Raw genomic sequence first — 23,209 nt, 5'->3', positions numbered from 1 at the left:
GCTCAGGTCATGATCTCGTGATCTGTGAGTTTGAGCCCCGCGTCGGGCTCTGTGCTGACAGCTCAAAGCCTGGAGCCTGTTTCAGATTCTGTGTCTCCCTCTCTCTCTGCCCCTCCCCTGCTCATGCTCTGTCTCGCTCTCTCTCCCTCTCTCTCTCTCTCTCTGTCAAAAATAAATATACATTAAAAAAAATTTTTTTAGGGGTGCCTGGGTGGCTGTCGGTTGGGCGTTCGACTCTGGCTCAGGTCATGATCCCCTGGTTTGTGGGTTTGAGCCCCACGTTCGGTTCAGTGCTGACAGCTCAGAGCCTAGAACCTGCTTCAGATTCTATGTCTCTCTCTGTCTCTGCCCCTCCCCCGCTTGTGCACTGTCTCTTTCTGTCTCTCAAAAATGAATAAATGTAAAAAAAAATTTTTTTTTAATTTTAGAAAGCATATATTTCTAACATATATGCTATAAGACACAAGAGAAACGAGACAGATAGAGAAAAATAAATGAAACTTTCTAAGTGAAAATGCTGTTATGAAATATATATTTAGTTTATTGTAACAATCTAGTTCCAGATTGAAGTGATTCGTAAAATCCATGTTTTACTGTTCCTTTTGCTCTGATTAGCAAGCCACCAATCTGTTTTCTGATTTTCTTTACTCCTACCATAACACCACAAAAGCTATTCCTGCTCGATATCTCAATGATGAGATTAAATTTGCCATTTTAAGAAAAAGTGCTCAACTCTCAAAATGTGAAGCTGCATGTTGTATTATGCACAGCTATAAATCTCTTTGGACCTAATATTCCAGGTTAAAAATAATAATAATAAAACACTTATGGAATGTGGTACTAGCTGTGTTTTTACCAACAGGACACCAAGGAAAAGTAGCAGGATTGTCGATAGAAATTCAGACAAACTTACCACATAAAAACATATATACTATATATATAATTATATACATATAGTATATATATAATTACATATATAGTGTGTGTATATATATATATATATATATATATATATAATACACACACACACACACACACACACACACACACACACACACAATGCCTGAATCTTTAATGTCTGGGGAAAGTAAGTGATATTAGCACTTTACATCATACCCTTCATCTGGCTAAAATTCTACTTACTCCAACCTAGTATGGCCTCCGTGGCTTCAAAATCAACATTCTTACCACCATCATATCCACAGAGTCTCCTGTAACACCTCTGTGTTCATGTTCTACTTTGATTCCAGCTGCCTGCCTTCTTTTGTACCACTGCTTCCTCTTCCCTTCCTTCCACCTCCACTGGCTCCGTATTGCTTTCCCTTCCCCCTTTATTCTATTTTTCATCCGACACAGAAGACCTTACACATTATTTTTCAACCTCTGCACTAGAGAGCTGTGGGTGCTTGGCACACTACAGTCTGGGAACCAAATCCAGGCCACCGCCTCTCACTGTAAATAAAGTTTTATTGAAACACATGAAACCCATTCATTTACCTATTATCTTTGGCTGTTTTCCTGCGACCATGACAGAGTCGAACAGTTCAGAAAGAGACCATATGGTCCACAAAGCCTAAAATATTTACTATGTGACCCTTTACAGAAAATGTTGGCCATCCTCTGCCTTAAAGGTATAGAAGAAGGAAAGACAATATTTTTTACCATCTGTAAAGTTTTTTAAATAACCACATCTCACCAGAGAATATATGAACAATCCCTATCAGTAACACAGGATGCCATTTCACAGATACTTGCTGGCTTCTTTTTTCATAGATAAGTGTTTCATAAATAAGTGTCCTATCTCCTGATCTAGTTTCAAGTTTCAGGTAGTCTAGTGTACAACTTGACTGGGTCTAACTTTCCTGGCACATAGTCTAATGCCTAATCAACATGACATTTGGTTCAACAAGTAGAATAGGCACACTGGAGAGGCTTTTGTAAAAAGAAAGAGAAGGGAGGGCATCGGCCAGAGTTAACTATATACTCTGTAATAACAGTAGCGGCAAGAAAAACGCTATGCATACAGAGGCTCGCAGTATGTGATCAAATAAGAATGTCATTCCAAACTCACAAATTCTACGAGGCAGGAGAAAGAGAGAATAGAATAAAAAAGATAATTAGCAGTTCCAGGACTCTCGTGTGTGCCTAGTGATAGAAGCAGGGATTCAAGCTCGTCAATGCAATGGAGATGACATTCACATCCTGAACAGTTACATCTAACAACAACACTGGGTTTTGTTTGTTTGTTTGTTTGTTTGTTTGTTTTTTCCTTTCCTTTGTTGTCTGGCAATCTTAGCAAAAAATGTGTAAGTTTCATAAAAGTAGTTTTGTGATAAGTAATGGAGACTATTATTTAGACATCCTTATTTTCCTCTATAGTTTCACTGGACCTGTGGGCATTCTCATTCATTCATGTTTTCTTTCTGCTATAGCCTGACACTGACACACACACACACACACACATGCACACACGCACACGCACGCACGCACATACACGTTACACTGAGAGACAAGTTACCTGGGCAGCAATCATCCTTATACAATGGTCACCATTTCACACGGAAAATCCCCAAACTATAATGTCCCAAGATACATGCAACAGTTCCAGCTGTGCTCCACACCCACAGGAAGGAGAAGCAGGCACTCCATTGACAGTGCAGCAAACACACGCACTCATAATTTGAAAAGACGGAAGTGGGAAACTAGGCTTCTCTTGCTGGCAGGTTATTTAACTTAACCTACAACTCTGGAGCAGAGCCAGAACTCTCCAATGACTGCCAGCTGCTGTCACCAGAAAAGAGGGCAAATCCACCACCACCACCACCACCACCCCACACGTTAATAGTCACATCCCAATTACGGATCTAAAAAATGGATCTCTTGAATCAGATTATCAAGCTGGCTACATCCCAGTTAAGGATCTGAAAAACCGAACGCTCAAAATCAAATTACCAAGCTGGAAGACAGAGTGATTTGATCACGGGCATCTTATAAAGGCATGAGAAATCTGTGGTGTAGGTTATATCCCATAGAATGCACCCCACAAATAGATGGCTGTGACCTTGAGCTATTTAAGCAAACATAAAACCTATACCCAGAATAGAGAAATATGTTTATGAATTGTTAACAGTCCTCCACACAGAGATATTTTCTTTCCTAGGGTAAATTATTTCAGAGGATAAAGGCAGCTGCACACTGAAATTAGTTATTTAGATGTGTTTAGGCTAAAACCTGTTAAGCACATGTCCGTGACATTCTGTAGTGTCTTATCTTTACTTTGTCAAGGTTTTTAAATCCCTCTTGAGCGGGAGTACCATTTTTAGCTTGGCTAGGTCAGAATGACACTGAACAATATGAATGATGACACACAAGACAGCTATATGGACAGAGTTGTCATCAGCAAGCCAGCTGTGCTAACACCTGTAAGTCCTGCACAGCTGATCTTCAGGACCAATATCCGGAAACTAAGAATGAAGAGGAGTTCAAAGATCACAAGTCACATTCAGAGAGTCAGTAACGAGTCACTAAAAATTGCGGTTTTAGAGGCATGAAATCATAGTTCAACTTTTAAAATGCTATCGGCTTTATGAATTAAAAGCTGTTCTGTGGTGTTTATATTCCTTACAAATTCACTGAAAACTAAAAATCAAAGACAACTATGTACTATTTGGGTTAACCATTTTTAAGATAAGATTATGAAATCATATTTAAAGATTTGGCAAGATAGTGTCTTCACCTGTCAGATTCTGTTTGACTCTAATCTATTCCAGAATCCACTCTAACAAAAGAAGTAATCATCCTTCTACTTCATAGGAGTCAAACCAGCTAGAAACAGGTTATAACAGGACACTTACACCCTGTAAATTTGTTGCTAGCATACCTCTCTTTCCTGGAGACATTCTTATAATAATCAAATCTAGGCTTTCTCCTCTAGCACTTGATTAGGCAAAATAAATACACATGCTATTTTTAGCAGTCAAATAAACAAAGGAAAATCAGCAAGACTTCCATTGAAATCTAGAGATGGCTTTAGTTTTATTTAGAGACTGGGTGATGGTAAAATTTGACTCATTCAACAAACATTCATTAAGTGCCTACTGGGTACCAGGCGCCGTGATAGATGCTGAGCATATAAAAATTAAGGAGACAGAGTTCCATCCCTCAAGGACTTCAAACTCTCGTGGCATAATTAATCTCTCAAAATGCATTTGCTAGCCTCCCATTTATCTATAATGTCTTGTTTCTCCTATCAATTGCTACACTGCCTTCTTTCTTTGCCAGTGAGTATTACATTAATCAATCTCAAACCTTTATCTTTAGCCTGACTTTTTCCCTGTGGTCCAGACTCACATATCCTGCTGATCACTCCACATTACCTTAAACTTGAGTATTTCCAAAACAAAACACATCATTGTCTCCCTTCTTCTCCTTACCAAAAAAAAAAAAAAAAAAAAAAAAAAGCCTGCTCCTCTTTTTGTACTCCCAACATCAGTCAATCTCACTGCCCATGCTGGGAGTTATCCTCCGTTGCCTTCTCATCTTCATTTGTCATTTTACTAAGTAAGTTTCACATCCTTTTCTCTGACACCACCCATCCTCACTACCCTGGTCCAAACCTTCTCCTGCTTTCACTGAGCCTAGACCCATGGCTCTTAAAACCATTTCATTACGATATCCAGTCTGCAAATATGCCTTCCAGAACCCAGATTCAATAAGAAACCTGACCACATTCATCCCTAGCGTAAACCTTGGTTTACTCCCACTGCCTCCATGATAAAGATCCAAGGTCTTAGATGGGGAAAAAAAAAAAAAAAAACCAATGAACAAAACAAGAGTTCTGCTAAGACCTGGCTTCCAAGTGCCTCATTCGGACTCATCTCTTGCATTCTCCTTGCACTCACTGCTGAACGGAGGATGTCTGGCTATTCATGCCACCATGAACCTGCACACGCTATTCTCTCTGCTGGAATGCCTTTCCTGTCTTCCCTCACACTTCAGCCCCATCAGGGCATTCATTCTTTTCTAGGAAACCTCCAGCCAACCCGTGAGTTTTCTAGGTATGCATCATAGATGAATAACTATCTAAATGGATGTCGAACTGCATCTTACGGATCCGTGTTTACCATGGTATACTGCAATTATCTGTGTCTCTGCCTTGAGGGAAAGGACTAAGCTATATATATATATATACATATATATATGTATATATACACACGTGCATATATATGTATACATACATATGTACATATACACATACGTATATATACATACATACATGTATACATATATGTATATGTGTATATATGCATATATGTGTGTGTATATAATTTTTGATTGTTTGTTTCCCCCAAAACTGGTACAGCTCCAGAATATAATACACACTTAAAAAGCATTTGTCGAACTCAACTATTCACATTAAATATTGTGTTTTATGATGGATTAGAGGTTTTAAGTAACTTTGCTATAGAAAGGAATCTAAAAGAACATCAGCAAAAATTCCTGTGGCTTCCTAGTTATTGTTTCAGTGTCATTTCAGCCCGATAAATTTACAGGGCTTATAGATGCAAGGTCTTCTAGAGCCTTCAGAGGCTTCTGGATTGTGACTTCCTGTTTTATCTTTCAGACATTTTACTGAAAAGGCAGCTAATACTTCTGAGTAAATGTTCAGAGGTACCTTTAAAGTTCATAGGCTACTGCAATCATATACAGGAAACACTGTAGTTAATCGTTCCGAACTCATAGGATTCAAGCAATCTCTGTAAGTCTCAAGAATCCAGCCATTCTGCTAACTTGACAATAATAAAAAATGACTCCAAAAAAAGTTCATTCTTCTCTACATTCCAATTTTACCTAAATTTACTTACTTTTACTCCCTGCTATAGTATAAACCAAGACATCTCTCTGTTAAGCACTTGGTTATCGCCCAATAAATACTTACTTTTCTCATACCTAACCCTAAATAATTCAGATATTATCCTGTACATCCACTCATTACCTTATCCTGAACGTTACTTTAAATATAATTATTGTACTTTCTTTTTCTCAAAATAGAAATACTTAAGCATGTTTGGAGAGCCTCTTAATGTAAAGAAGAAATCAATTCCTGAGAGTCTTTGTTATCAGTAATATTAGAAACCTACTGGTAAAGTCATTAGGAAAACAAAAGTATATGACTTTATGGAATGATGTTAGCAAAAATGGTGGAATAAGGAATTCCAAAAACCAGTTCCTACACAAAAACAATGAATACACTGACAAAATTTGTCAGAATCAACTTTTGAAGAACTCTAGAAACTAACTGAAACTTTATAGAAACCACACAAAAGCTTAATCAAGAAAAAGAAAAAAAAAAAAAAAACCCTGAATCTCAGTATGTAAGGAAATCTCTGTTGATACACCAGCAGAGCACGAAGTTAACAGAACAGCGATTTCAGTGGCCCTACCTGACGAAGAATACAGACTTTACACAGAGATGAAAAATAAAGCTCACAGAACACAATATTGTCATAATATTGTATGGTGACAGAGGGTGACCACTTAACATGGTGAACACTAAGTAACGTACAGAATTGTCAAATCACTATGTTGCATGCCTGAACCTGATATAACATTGTCTGTAAACTATGCTTCAATAATAAATATTTTCTAAAAAAAAGAATACAAACTTAAAAAAATTAGTTCAGTAAAGTCACTGACCAAACAAAAACCACCACAGTAAGCAGAAACAACTAACACCGGGGATGGAAGAGAATCTGATTTCCAGAGTTGCCACATTGCACTATTCAAAATATCCACTTTTCAACAAGAAATTATGAAGTTTTCGACGAAATAAGAAAGTCTAGTCCATACACAATAAAAACAGAAACTAATGGGAACTGTCCCCGAGGAAGCCTCAACATTGGATTTATCACACGATGACTTTAAATCAATTATTTCAAATATGCTTAAAGTGCTAAGGGAAACCATGTACAAAAAAACAAAGGAAACTATAAGAACAATGCCTTCCAAAATAGAAAATACAAACACAGAGATAGAAAGTATAAAAGGCAACCAAATAGAATTTTCAGAGTTGACACATTCAAAGTGTTTAATGGGGTGGCGGGGGGGGGGGGGGACTATCAACCAAGAATTCTATATCAACAAAAATACTCTTTAAAAATGAAAGAGAAATTATCCAAGATAAACAAAAACTGAGGGTGTTCATCATCACTAGACCTGCCTTAGGAGAAACCCTAAAGGGAGTCCTTCAGCCTGAAATGAAAAACACCAGACAGTAATTCCAATCCACATGAAGAACACTCATACAAAAAATTGCACGGGTATATATAAAAGTCAGTAATAATGTATTATTTATTTGTAACTCCTCTTTTTTTCCCATGTTATTTAAAAGACAACTACAGCTGATCAAAAAGGACTTAAATAACATAACAGAAAGTGAATTTAGAATAATAGTCATAAAATTAATCGCTGGGCTTGAAAACAATATACAGGACAGCAGAGAATCTCTTGCTACAGAGATCAAGGGACTAAGGAACAGTCACGAGGAGCTGAAAAACGCTTTAAACGAAATGCATAACAAGATGGAAACCACCACAGCTCGGCTTGAAGAGGCAGAGGAGAGAATAGGTGAACTAGAAGATAAAGTTATGGAAAAAGAGGAAGCTGAGAAAAAGAGAGATAAAAAAATCCAGGAGTATGAGGGGAAAATTAGAGAACTAAGTGATACACTAAAAAGAAATAATATATGCATAATTGGTATCCCAGAGGAGGAAGAGAGAGGGAAAGGGGCTGAAGGGGTACTTGAAGAAATAATAGCTGAGAACTTCCCTGAACTGGGGAAGGAAAAAGGCATTGAAATCCAAGAGGCACAGAGAACTCCCTTCAGACGTAACTTGAATCGATCTTCTGCACGACATATCATAGTGAAACTGGCAAAATACAAGGAAAAAGAGAAAATTCTGAAAGCAGCAAGGGGTAAACGTGCCCTCACATATAAAGGGAGACCTATAAGACTCGTGACTGATCTCTCTTTTGAAACTTGGCAGGCCAGAAAGAATTGGCACGAGATTTTCAGGGTGCTAGACAGAAAAAATATGCAGCCAAGAATCCTCTATCCAGCAAGTCTGTCATTTAGAATAGAAGGAGAGATAAAGGTCTTCCCAAACAAACAAAAACTGAAGGAATTTGTCACCACTAAACCAGCCCTACAAGAGATCCTAAGGGGGACCCTGTGAGACAAAGTCCCAGAGACATCACTACAAGCATAAAACATACAGACATCACAATGACTCTAAACCCGTATCTTTCTATAATAACACTGAATGTAAATGGATTAAATGCGCCAACCAAAAGACATAGGGTATCAGAATGGATAAAAAAACAAGACCCATCTATTTGCTGTCTACAAGAGACTCATTTTAGACCTGAGGACACCTTTAGACTGAGAGTGAGGGGATGGAGAACTATTTATCATGTGACTGGAAGCCAAAAGAAAGCTGGAGTAGCCATACTTATATCAGACATACTAGACTTTAAATTAAAGGCTGTAACAAGAGATGAAGAAGGACATTATATAATAGTTACAGGGTCTATCCATCAGGAAGAGCTAACAATTATAAATGTCTATGCACCGAATACCGGAGCCCCCAAATATATAAAACAATTACTCATAAACACAAGCAACCTTATTGATAAGAATGTGGTAATTGCAGGGGACTTTAATACACCACTTACAGAAATGGATAGATCATCTAGACACACGGTCAATAAAGAAACAAGGGCCCTGAATGAGACATTGGATCAGATGGACTTGACAGATATATTTAGAACTCTGCATCCCAAAGCAACAGAATATACTTTCTTCTCGAGTGCACATGGAACATTCTCCAAGATAGATCATATACTGGGTCACAAAACAGCCCTTCATAAGTTTACAAGAATTGAAATTATACCATGCTTACTTTCAGACCACAATGCTATGAAGCTTGAAATCAACCACAGGAAAAAGTCTGGAAAACCTCCAAAAGCATGGAGGTTAAAGAACACCCTACTAACGAATGAGTGGGTCAACCAGACAATTAGAGAAGAAATTAAAAAATATATGGAAACAAACGAAAATGAAAATACAACAATCCAAACGCTTTGGGACGCAGCGAAGGCAGTCCTGAGAGGAAAATACATTGCAATCCAGGCCTATCTCAAGAAACAAGAAAAATCCCAAATACAAAATCTAACAGCACACCTAAAGGAACTAGAAGCAGAACAGCAAAGGCAGCCTAAGCCCAGCAGAAGAAGAGAAATAATAAAGATCAGAGCAGAAATAAACAATATAGAAACTAAAAAAACTGTAGAGCAGATCAACGAAACCAAGAGTTGGTTTTTTGAAAAAATAAACAAAATTGACAAACCTCTAGCCAGGCTTCTCAAAAAGAAAAGGGAGATGACCCAAATAGATAAAATCATGAATGAAAATGGAATTATTACAACCAATCCCTCAGAGATACAAACAATTATCAGGGAATACTATGAAAACTTATATGCCAACAAATTGGACAACCTGGAAGAAATGGACAAATTCCTGAACACCCACACTCTTCCAAAACTCAATCAGGAGGAAATAGAAAGCTTGAACAGACCCATAACCAGTGAAGAAATTGAATCGGTTATCAAAAATCTCCCAACAAATAAGAGTCCAGGACCAGATGGCTTCCCAGGGGAGTTCTACCAGACGTTTAAAGCAGAGATAATACCTATCCTTCTCAAGCTATTCCAAGAAATAGAAAGGGAAGGAAAACTGCCAGACTCTTTCTATGAAGCCAGTATTACTTTGATTCCTAAACCAGACAGAGACCCAGTAAAAAAAGAGAACTACAGGCCAATATCCCTGATGAATATGGATGCAAAAATTCTCAATAAGATACTAGCAAATCGAATTCAACAGCATATAAAAAGAATTATTCACCATGATCAAGTGGGATTCATTCCTGGGATGCAGGGCTGGTTCAACATTTGCAAATCAATCAACGTGATACATCACATTAACAAAAAAAAAGAGAAGAACCATATGATCCTGTCAATCGATGCAGAAAAGGCCTTTGACAAAATCCAGCACCCTTTCTTAATAAAAACCCTTGAGAAAGTTGGGATAGAAGGAACATACTTAAGGATCATAAAAGCCATTTATGAAAAGCCCACAGCTAACATCATCCTCAACGGGGAAAAACTGAGAGCTTTTTCCCTGAGATCAGGAACACGACAAGGATGCCCACTCTCACCGCTGCTGTTTAACATAGTGCTGGAAGTTCTAGCATCAGCAATCAGACAACAAAAGGAAATCAAAGGCATCAAAATTGGCAAAGATGAAGTCAAGCTTTCGCTTTTTGCAGATGACATGATATTATACATGGAAAATCCGATAGACTCCACCAAAAGTCTACTAGAACTGATACAGGAATTCAGCAAAGTTGCAGGATACAAAATCAATATACAGAAATCAGTTGCATTCTTATACACTAACAATGAAGCAACAGAAAGACAAATAAAGAAACTGATCCCATTCACAATTGCACCAAGAAGCATAAAATACCTAGGAATAAATCTAACCAAAGATGTAAAGGATCTGTATGCTGAAAACTATAGAAAGCTTATGAAGGAAATTGAAGAAGATTTAAAGAAATGGAAAGACATTCCCTGCTCATGGATTGGAAAAATAAATATTGTCAAAATGTCAATACTACCCAAAGCTATCTACACATTCAATGCAATCCCAATCAAAATTGCACCAGCATTCTTCTCGAAACTAGAACAAGCAATCCTAAAATTCATATGGAACCACCAAAGGCCCCGAACAGCCAAAGGAATTTTGAAGAAGAAGACCAAAGCAGGAGGCATCACAATCCCAGACTTTAGCCTCTACTACAAAGCTGTCATCATCAAGACAGCATGGTATTGGCACCAAAACAGACACATAGACCAATGGAATAGAATAGAAACCCCAGAACTAGACCCACAAACGTATGGCCAACTCATCTTTGACAAAGCAGGAAAGAACATCCAATGGAAAAAAGACAGCCTCTTTAACAAATGGTGCTGGGAGAACTGGACAGCAACATGCAGAAGGTTGAAACTAGACCACTTTCTCACACCATTCACAAAAATAAACTCAAAATGGATAAAGGACCTAAATGTGAGACAGGAAACCATCAAAACCTTAGAGGAGAAAGCAGGAAAAGACCTCTCTGACCTCAGCCGTAGCAATCTCTTACTCGACACATCCCCAAAGGCAAGGGAATTAAAAGCAAAAGTGAATTACTGGGACCTTATGAAGATAAAAAGTTTCTGCACAGCAAAGGAAACAACCAACAAAACTAAAAGGCAACCAACGGAATGGGAAAAGATATTCGCAAATGACATATCGGACAAAGGGCTAGTATCCAAAATCTATAAAGAGCTCACCAAACTCCACACCTGAAAAACAAATAACCCAGTGAAGAAATGGGCAGAAAACATGAATAGACACTTCTCTAAAGAAGACATCCGGATGGCCAACAGGCACATGAAAAGATGTTCAGCGTCGCTCCTTATCAGGGAAATACAAATCAAAACCACACTCAGGTATCACTTCACGCCAGTCAGAGTGGCCAAAATGAACAAATCAGGAGACTATAGATGCTGGAGAGGATGTGGAGAAACGGGAACCCTCTTGCACTGTTGGTGGGAATGCAAATTGGTGCAGCCGCTCTGGAAAGCAGTGTGGAGGTTCCTCAAAAAATTAAAAATAGACCTACCCTATGACCCAGCAATAGCACTGCTAGGAATTTATCCAAGGGATACAGGAGCACTGATGCATAGGGCCACTTGTACCCCAATGTTCATAGCAGCACTCTCAACAATAGCCAAATTATGGAAAGAGCCTAAATGTCCATCAACTGATGAATGGATAAAGAAATTGTGGTTTATATACACAATGGAATATTACGTGGCAATGAGAAAAAATGAAATATGGCCTTTTGTAGCAACGTGGATGGAACTGGAGAGTGTGATGCTAAGTGAAATAAGCCATACAGAGAAAGACAGATACCATATGGTTTCACTCTTATGTGGATCCTGAGAAACTGAACAGGAACCCATGGGGGAGGGGAAGGAAAAAAAAAAAAAAAGAGGTTAGAATGGGAGAGAGCCAAAGCATAAGAGACTGTTAAAAACTGAAAACAAACTGAGGGTTGATGGGGGGTGGGAGGGAGGAGAGGGTGGGTGATGGGTACTGAGGAGGGCACCTTTTGGGATGAGCACTGGGTGTTGTATGGAAACCAATTTGTCAATAAATTTCAAAAAAAAAAAAAACCAAAAAACAAAAAAAAATAAAAGACAACTACATAAAACAATAATAATAAACTATGTTGATGGGCACACAATATATAAAGATGTAATTTGTGACATTAACAACATAAGGGGAGGATGGAGCTACATAGGGGCAAGGTTTTTATATACTACTGAAACTAAGGTTATTAATTCAAAGTAGACTGCTAAGAATTAAGATATTAATTGTAATCTCCAAGGCCACCACTAAGAAAATAACTAAAAATATATAGCAAAACAAGAGAGAAGGAAAACAAATGTTATACTGCAAAACATCTATCTATCACACAATAAAAGGGAGGGGACTAAAACAGAAATTGAGGAATATAGATATAAGACATATAGAAAAAAAAGGAAAATGACAGAAGTCTTTCCATATCACTAATCATATTAAATGTAAGCTGATTAAACTCTCCAATTAAAAGTCAAAGATTGGCAGACTGTTAAAAAAAAAAAGATTAATTATAGGGGCGCCTGGGTGGCTCAGTCAGTTAAGTGACTTCAGCTCAGGTCATGACCTCATGGTTTGTGAGTTCGAGCGTCAGGCTCTGTGCTGACAAGCTTGGAGCCTGGAGCCTGCTTCGGATTCTGTGTCTCCCTCTCTCTCTGCCCCTCCCGCTCTGTCTCTGTCTCTCTCAAAAATAAAATAAAAAATTAAAAAAATTTTTTTAAATGATTAATTATATGTTGTATACAAGAGGTATCTTAGATACAAAGACACAGATAAATTGAAAGTAGAAGGATATGGGTGCCTGGGTGGCTTGGGTGGCTCAGGTGGTTGAGCATCCAACTTTTGGCTTCAGTTCAGGTCATGATCTCAGTTTGTGAGATCAAGCTCCACGTCAGGTTCTGTGCTGACACTGTGAAGCCTGCTTGGGATTCTCTCTCTCCTTCTCTCTCTGTTCCTCCTATACACACACATGCATGTGCATGCTCTCTCTCTCTCTCTCAAAACAAATAAACTTAAAAAAAAGAAATTAGAAGGATAGAAAAAAGATATTCCATGCAAACAGTAGCCAAAAGAGAGCTGGAACAGCTATACTAACATACACAACACACTTTAAGACAAAAAATGTTACAAGAGACAAAAAAAAATCTATGATAACAAAAAAAAAAATCAATCCACCAAGTAGATACAACAATTTCCAGATATATATGCACCTGACAACAGAATCTCAGTGAAATCTGTGAAAGCAGAGCTCACACAAAAATTTTTAGTTGCAAATACCTACATTAAAAAAGAAGAAAGATCTCAAGTCAATAACCTCTTTTACCTGAGGGACATAGAAAGAGAAGAGCAAACTAAGTCCAAACCAAACCAAAGAAAGAAATAATAAAGAATGGTGTAGAGATAATAGAGAATAGAAAAATAACAGAGCGCATCAAGAAAACCAAATCTGATTCCTTGGCAAGGTCAACAACTTCGACAAACTTTAACTAGCCTTGCCAAGAAGAAAAGATTAATTAATTACTATAATCAGGAATAAGTGTGAGGACATTACTAGTGACCTTACAGAAATAAAAAACAATACTAAGAAAATGAACAATGTCAACAAATGAGGTAACCTAGATGAACGAAACAAATTCCTGGAAACACATAAACTACCAAAACAGACTAAAAAAGAAGCAGAAAATCTGAATACATCTATTCCAAGGAAAAAGAATGAATATGTAAGTAAAAACCTTCCAATAACAAAAATCCCAGGACTAAATAGTTTCATTGGTAAACTTTACCAAATGTTTAAAAAATTAACACCAATCCTTCTCAAACTCTCCCCCAAAAAAATTGAAGGGGAAGGGACACTTCCTAACTCATTCTATGAGGCCAGCATTACTCTGATACCAAAGCCAGACAAAGATATCACCAGAAAACTATAGACCAATATCCCTTATGAACACAGATGCAAAAATCTTCAAAAATAAATACTGGCAAACCAAATCTAGCAACATATTCAAACAACTACACATGATAACCAAGTGATATTTATAACAGGAATGCAAGCATGGTTCAACATACATAAATCAATCTATGTAGTACCCAACATTAATAGAATGAAGGTTGAAAACAAAGATCATTACATTTGATGTAGAAAGAGCATTTGACAAAACCCAACAACCTTTTATAAGAAAAATTCAAAAAACTAGGAACAGAAAAGAACTTCCTCAATCTGATAAAGGACATGCTCCTAATATCATACTTAATGGTGTAAGTCCAAAAGCTTTCCCCCTAAGATTAGGAAGAATGCAAAGATATCTGTTGTCATCTCACTGCTAGAACTCAAAGTCCTAAGCAGGAAATTAGGCAAAAACAAAAATAACAATAATAACAACAAATAAACAAAAAACAATAAAATCAAGGCATCCAAACCAGAAAGAATAAATATCTTTATTTGTAGATGACATGATCTTATATAGAGAAATCCTGAAGAACCCTCAAAAGAAATTATTAGAGCTAAAAAATTCAGCCAAGTTGCAAGATACAAAAGCAACATATAAAAATCACTCATATTTCTAAATGCTAATAATTAGGAACCAATAAATTAAGAAAATACAATAGTATAAAGAATAAAATACTTAAATTTAAGCAAGAAGGCGAAAAACTTGTACACTGAAAACTACAAAACACTGTTGAAAATAATTAAAGAAGATCTAAATAAATGGAAAGGCATCCCACGTCATGGATTGCAAAACTTAATGTTAAGAAGGAAGTACTATCAAAATTCAAATTGTCCTCTTCGGAAATGGACAAGCTGATTCTAAAATTCATATGTAATTACAAGGAATCCTGAAAAGCCAAAACAAATCCTGAAAGAAAAACCCAAAGTTGGAAGACTCACATTTCTTAATTTCAAAATTTACTACAAAGCCACAGTGATCAAAACAGTGTGGTAGATCAATGGAACAGAATTGAGAGTCCAGAAATAAAAGAAAACATCTATAATCAATAGATTTTCAACACAGGTACTGAGATCATTGAATGGGAGAATTAAAAGTCTTTTTAACAAATGCTGTAGGAATAACTCAAGTTTGGTCTTTGTATTACACCAGTACAAAAATTAACTCAACATGGACCAAAGCCTAAATATAAGAGTTAAATAGAAAGTGTAACTCCAAAGTTTGTAGTTTAAACTCCAGAGAATTTAACACTATAAAACTCTTTGGAGAAAACACAGGGAAAAATCTTCATGATCTTAGATATGACAATGAATGTATTCTCAGATAAGAATCCAAAAACATGATCTGCAAAAGAAAAAAAAATGGACTTCATCAAAATTTAAAAAACTTTTTTGGGGTGCCTGAGTGGCTCAGTCGGTTAAGCGTCTGACTTCGGCTCAGGTCATGATCTCATGGTTCGTGAGTTCAAGCCCCACATCGGGCTCTGTGCTGACAGCTCAGAGCCTGGAGCCTGCTTCGGATTCTGTGTCTCCCTCTCTCTCTGCCTCTCCCACGCTCACACTCTGACCTGTCTCTCAAAAATAAATAAACATTGAAAAATAATTTTTAAATAATAATAAAAATAAAAAACTTTTTCATCAAAGGACACTATCAAGAAAGTAAAAAGACATCCTATGGAATGGAATAACAAGGTATAGGAGTGACTGCTTAATTTGTCTGGATTTCTTTTTGAGGTGATAAAAATATTCTGAAAACAGTTGTGATAGTTGCACAACACTATAAATGCATTGGAAGCCACAGAATTGTACATTTTAAAATGGTTACTTTTTTTTAATTCAATACTTCTGGTTTTTTTCCCAAACATCTGAGAGTTCAACTAAATAGAGAAGTGTGTGCATCAAAAATGCACCTCATGGAAAGTTGTGATTTTGTTTTCTTTTGTTATTTTTCTTAACCCAATAACCGGAAATTAGCCCCCAAAAAGTTTCTTAATAAAAAGTTAACTTCTGGCCTACTTTAAAAAGTCACAATACATGCATACATATATTTACATGAAATTAAAATAAAACATCTGTTTCTCTGAAATAAGGTATATGCTTTTAAATGAAAATGACTGGCCTTCCTTATTAAATACTAGTATCCGTCCCAAATGGAATTTTAAAATTAATATCCACTCAACTGCTTTGTATAATACAGTTTCGGGATTTGAAAAGTTGAATGTAATGTATCAAGTTTAAAAAATAACAAATATAGGGGCACCTGGGTGGCTCAATCAGTTGAGCATCGGACTCTTGATTTTGGTTCAGGTCATGATTTCACGGTTCATCCGTTTGAGCCCCACATGGGGCTCTGTGCTGCGCAGAGCCTGCTTCAGATCCTCTGTCTCCCTCTCTCTCTGCCCCTCACCTGCTTATGTGTACTCTCTCTCTCTCTCAAAAATAAATAAACGTTAAAAAAAGAGAAATATAAATAGCTACACTATTTTGGCTATGTACAGTAAACTACTCTGAAGAGTTTGGATGTAACCACAACCATTTTAACCGTGAAAGAGCCCAGACCCTCCTTTTGTACCACTCCCAGCTTCTCCAAGGTGGCAAAACGCCTCTGGACAGTCCGAAGGGGCCACAAAAATAAACTTGCAAAAGCTGGCATGAGGACAGCAGGCAACACCAGTGGGCTGGCATGAGCGATTCTCTGGGCCACTTCTGTAGCATCCTTTCATTCACACCTGAACTTCATAGAACAGAGAATTAGCCCAACCATCAATTAGCCTTCCCTACATTTTTACTTCAAGCTTGAAAAGTAATTGCTAATTTAAAAACCACTATGTAAATAGAAATTTCCAGAGACATCAATTAAAATAATTAACTAAATCTGAAGGGGAAAAAAGCTATAAACCAAAAATAAATCTACAGCAGTTCTAGGCCAATTCTACAGATATCTTTCTTTCCATATGACACACAAAACCCAAAAGATGAACTGCAACTGAAGAACTGTATGATTATAATTGTCCTATTGCAGTCTTGATCGTAGTTAAAATATGTATTTTGCCACTCTCACAATGAAAGGATAAGGTACGACATTTATGTTCCATACTGATGATGGTTTTTCTCTGATGTCAAAGTCCACTCCTCACTGTAGATGCCACCCAACATTTGTTTTCCTCTAGCTGGGAAAATGAACAAACAATTCAAGGCAACATCAACTATATAAAAAGTTATGCTATACGTATGACATGACCGATTTCTCCTTTCAAAGATTCCACCAAGTACAAAAAAAAAATCTAACCAAAGATGTCTTTTTTTCCTACAAATCAAATTTCAGATTTCTAGCATATATGGATTTGATGTAACTATGTCTAAACTAAACTTTTTTAAATGGGGAGAGGGACAAATCACAGTTTCAAACAATACTACTTTAAAACATAGCATTCAGAATATTAGATTTTTTTGAAAGTGCTTTGGGTGATATGAAATAATGCTAATCACTTTCAATATCTAAAAGAATACACAGGCCTAGTTTTTTCCACAAGGTTAAAGTGTATTAAGTATTAGTTTGCTAATGTTTATTTAATATCTCCTTAAAAAGATTTGTTTTGGGGTATTTTTAAGTGATTTCCGAACTATATTATATAATAAATTTAATTCCAAGAATTATTCTAAATATGATTCATTCATGAATTCCATATGTCTTAAAAGTACTAGATAGTTATATTTCCAAGAAATTGTCTATTAGACAATAACATTAATAACATAATAACATAATTAATAATAACATAAATAACATTTCTCTAATGAAAATGTTTAAATAATGAAATAATGAACACATCTTTGAATCTGGAATGTTAACCAAAAACACAGTTAATATAAGCTCTTAGTAATATCATAACATCCTTAAACGCGACTCATCATTACCAATTAAAAGCTAACTTAACACATTTTGTAAGAAGGAAAATTACAACTTGAAAAGTACTACCAGATACATATCATTATGCCTCCTCTATGTATACATACATAGGATGATAGGTTTGAGAGCGGTAAGAGGTTAGACAGTGTGGTCAAACATTTTATCATTATGAGACATGTAAGAATCATAATGACCTCTGGTTCAGTCAGCAAAGACCACCAATAACTCAAGTGCAATTATACCAGTTTGGGGAAACCACTATTTCCATAGTTTTAGCAAGGACATAGGTAAATTCTGAAGAAGGTTATGCAATACAGCATTGTATAATACAAGTTGTTAGTCATTTGGGAGGACCCTTTCGTGAATTTATTTTCTAAGACAGTTACAAAATTAATTAAAGTATCTTGAGGTTAATAAAACTGATAACTAGGAAAACAATGTCATAACACAAGTTGAACAATATTGAAGAAAAATTATACTACCTTATGAAGCATATTTTCTACTGTTCTCATATGATTGGCAACACATTCTTTGTCTCTAGAAAATAAATTAAAATTAGGTATTAGTAAAACCCAAGCCTTACAACAACTGTTACACATTGTAGGATAAGTCACTGTTATTGAAAAACATGGGTTGGTTATTATTGCACTCTTTCTAAAAGTGCAAAATCCAACCATATTCACTGGTATATTTCCACATTTAACCCTTACCTTTAGTTATATTGCCTGCCATAAATTAGAGGGGGGGAAAAACTCTTAAGGATATCCTCAAAGTGGAAAAAAAAAAAAAAAAGAGTGAAAAAAGGAAGAGAAAAGAAACCATGATTACATTATCGGTTTAAAATGTGCTAGAAAGGCTAAACTTTTATTCTTTTGATTTCTAATGAAGGAGATTTTAAAAATCATAGTGGTGGAGATATATCATGAATGGCCATATTATGCAAAATAACATTTTCCTTTCTACATAGGCTCTTTGTGTTACAATAATTGCACAAAAACCCTCTTCTATGACCTTGACCAGAAACATGTAAAGTTACTAGTTTCTTCTAACAGCTCTGTAGATTGAATGTAGCCTTAATAATGAAATAAAAAGTTTAGATGTACAGAATAGGGAATATAATCAATATTGGAAGAATATTTTTAGTGAGTGATAGTTTTATCATGGTGATGACTTCACAGTGTATACAAAAGTTGAATCACTATGTTGTATACCTGAATATAATATTGAATGCCAACTACACGTCAATATAAATACAATTAAATTAAAAGTTTGGATGAAAATGCTGAAGACAAAATTTAACGGTAAATTATAAATTGAAAATGTATGAGCTCTCCAAATTTCAAATTAACTTTCTTTTGTGTTACAAGGACATGTGATCATGGTCACAGATCACAGACATTACAGAGCTTTATAATTTTCCAAAGAACTACTGGTGGGTATTCAAACCTAGCAATATTTTGATCTTGTGTAAACTCATTTTTTCATTATGTGTGAGCAATTTCCCAAGCCCAATGGCAAAGCTGTAGATATCCTAGAGGGCAGATTCCCTGTTTTGTGATTTAGTTTACAGACTACATTCATATTTCACAATATTTGATGCTTAACAAGAGTCTGTCTCAAAAAAATTTTAATTTATATATATATATATATAGACACACACATATATATACACACATATGTATACACACACATACATGTATGTATGTATATATGTGTATATATATACATATATATGTGTATATATGTGTATATATATACACATACATACATGTATGTGTGTATATATATATACACACACACATATACATATATATGTAATTACAGGAGTCCAGAATTCCAAATTCAGAAAACACCGAGTTTATTAAAATTAGATGTTTCTTTAATCCATAAATAGATTTTCTTTAAGCCATGCTGTTGTACAAAGGGCTGTCCTAAAGTATTCCATGAAATTTGATGTGAGGAACAAATAAAAATACCCAAGAGAATTGTTCAATTTGAACTTCAGAGTGTATGTCAACTTGATTACCTGGTAAAAGGAAAACCACTCTCATCACATTTACATAGATGCCCACTCTAAAAACAGTATGTTTTTTTCTGTTGGACATATTAGGATATACAGCTATAAAATTAAGTGACTTTTCCATGATCAATGTGTTTTATTGCACTTAAGAAGATGCTATGATATATATGTTGATTATATATTAACATTTTTTATGGAACAATGACTTGCAATATTGGTATATTATATGCCGAGCAAAATTTGGGGGGCAATGGGGCAGAAGGGAACGGGGAATATGTGATAGAAGGAACTATGAAAAACTTTTGAATAAAGTGTATTCCATTTCATATTAATGAAATCATGGTTTCAAACATGTAACAGTACAACAGAGCCCAAAATACACATAATTAGAGGTTATATAGAACCTTACACTTTTCTGAGGTTTCTCAATAAAATATACAGTTAGCATGTTGAGTTAAGAGTTTTCTTTTTTGAGGATATATCAGAGAATTTCAAAGAGAGACAGCTGTACTTTTGTTTTCTAACACTGTATTATCCAGGGCTAAAACCCGGAGCATGAAAGTAAGAATTGATCTTTTGTCTGTTTTAAGTGATCTCCCCAAGGTCCGAATGCTCACTTGGCTGCCATGCGGAGGGCACTCTCTGCATCGTGGATGTTCTCCTCCAGTCGACGCTTGTCCTGCTCCAGCTGGGTAAGATGTCTATTGAGCTGACGCAGAGATTGATCTTTTCTTCTCAGCTCCATCTTTGCCTCGGAGAGACTCTGCAAGCAGACAGAAAACAGAGTTACTTGTCAGCCCTGATAATTAACTTCAATTTATGCCATAGGCTATTAAACAAAGAAGGATACAGACTGACTGAGAAGTAGACTTGGGTCATTACACATCAAGGTTTAACAAATTTTCTGCAAAAATTTTACATACTTACTAATTAGAAATGATAGATCCGAGAAGATTTTGAAAAATGTTTAGCTACAAAATACAACTCTATTTTATTTTTTCAAACACCGTAAGGCAAATACATCTTATTCTTACAAAAAAAACATCTGATTATAAAAACCTCAAGTAGCATTTTCTTTGAATGATGACAAAATAAAGATTTTCAGGGGAGAAAGCACATGAAAATTAGAGTCTATGTAAAACAAGAACTATCATAAGCCCAAAGTGTGTTTGTGAGCGAGGGGAAGGTGGGTTAGGACACCTACATGAGAAGGGGGAACCCAAGATTTAAAAGTACCACCACTTTACTTATAAATATATCCAGAACAGGTGACTATGGGCATCTCAGGGAACAAACAAACTGGACTCCAAAATAAAACTCCCTTACTTCCATTAAATAACTCTCATGTCAAACATAGCCACACAAATGCAATCAACATGTTTCATCTAACAGAGAAAGTTGCAAATAATATTTGCATTCAGAATTATTTGTGTCCCATAAATATTTTCCTAGCCACAGAACTATAAAATCTGTTGATTGACATTTTGCTATTTGCTTTAATCTGAAATATTCGCGTAGCACAAAAATGTCAAGATGCAAGTGCCAAACTCCCTTTCGGGCTAAAGGTCTTAGAACCAGAACCTCACAATCTGAAGGAGTCTTTTCTAGAATTCATTCAAAATAATATAGGCATCACAGGATCCCTGAGCACTGAAACCTTGCTCATTCCTTTGCCTATGAAATTTCTAGGATATGAGCTTGTCAGTTTTTCAGGTGAATTTGCTATACAGTGAGCTAGCTAATCAATTGGTTACATGCACACAATATTTTTTCTTCTTTCTCAGAGTTTAGCCACACATGAATGTTCACAACATATATATATAATTGACAAAGCTATAATTTCATGTTTAAAATTCTTTCTACAGTATTCTCTTAAAGCATTCACAATAGATAGTACAGAAAACTCAAGCTGCCTGCACGGAGCTAAAACAATTCACTCTAAATGCTATACAACGAAAGCAATCATCAGCCAAATCAGGTGTTTTAAAATGTTAAAAGTTTTTTAATTCAGTATTTCCCTTTGCAAACAGTCAAGCTGCTTCCAGACAAGTACACGTTTAAAAAATAAAAAATAAGTAAACTGGGATTACTTATTAGACATTATATTTTATTTCAGCCTTTAGTATTATCAGATCTTCAAGAACATCCCACTATAGGAAACAGTCACTGATTCAAACCGACTTTAAAAAGACAACAAAGAATAGATTTTTAAAGGCCACGCTAAACCTACGTATTTTGCACCAATGTTAAGATATTTAAAGGCATTGAAGTATTATGAGATTTCTTTATTTAAAAAAGTAAAATCCAGTTGAGTCCTGTTAAAGCCAGTATTTCTGACATTTTTCAGTTAATAAAAAATGCTATTTTTCAGATATGAAGATAAAATTAACGACCCACTACCAGCTATGCATAAAGTTTGAATTCTTTTTCCAACAGAAATAACGGATTTGTGCCAATCCGTTCCAATGCTCTTGCTCAGTAGCTCCTATGACTAGAGGTGTGTATCTGAGAGGGGTTTCAAGGTACTGTCTCCAGCCTTGTCCAGAGTGAAGCTCACTGGCCCAATCTGAGAGAAACCCCTGACCCTGGCAGCATTGTAAAGCCACACTTGCCTTTTCAGCCATCCTATGACATCCTTTCAAAGAAGATATATCTCACAGAATTAGAACTTCTACCATATGTCCAAATCTTCTTGTTTCCTCTGGCTTTCATTTTCCTCTCTCGGGGGAAATGGCGGGGAGCCCCCAAACTCTCCTAAAGCTCGCACTATTTCAGAATAGCTGAATTTAGCCCATTCTAAGACTGGAATTGCAGAAAACGAACACAAAGTGGTATAAACAAAGCTGCAGAGGTCACACATCCTTACTGTGAAAATGAAGAGATAATGATCAGAGCCACATGACGGAGAGAAACAGAACTCCGATTTTCAAAGAGCTGGGGTAGGTACAGTACAATGGGATCCGTATACATCAATGGGTTCTAAGGTTCATAAAGATGTGTGCAGAACATCAAAGTGATTCAGTAATATGT

General features: G+C 36.0%; 1 protein-coding gene across 1 annotated transcript in view; it reads right to left on the bottom strand.

Annotated features, from left to right (window-relative positions):
• CCDC171 (coiled-coil domain containing 171) overlaps window positions 1–23,209 on the bottom strand; it is a 315,466-nt gene that overhangs the window by 83,693 nt on the left and 208,564 nt on the right. Inside the window, 2 exon segments of the mRNA XM_043566993.1 lie at window positions 18,642–18,696; window positions 20,797–20,942. Of these exon segments, the coding sequence (XP_043422928.1) occupies window positions 18,642–18,696; window positions 20,797–20,942 (201 nt within the window).

This window comes from Prionailurus bengalensis, chromosome D4 (genome assembly GCF_016509475.1).
Source record: "Prionailurus bengalensis isolate Pbe53 chromosome D4, Fcat_Pben_1.1_paternal_pri, whole genome shotgun sequence".
Lineage (NCBI taxonomy): Eukaryota > Metazoa > Chordata > Mammalia > Carnivora > Felidae > Prionailurus > Prionailurus bengalensis.
Note: the sequence above shows the minus strand (reverse complement) of the source record. Positions and strands in the feature narration are given on the sequence as shown.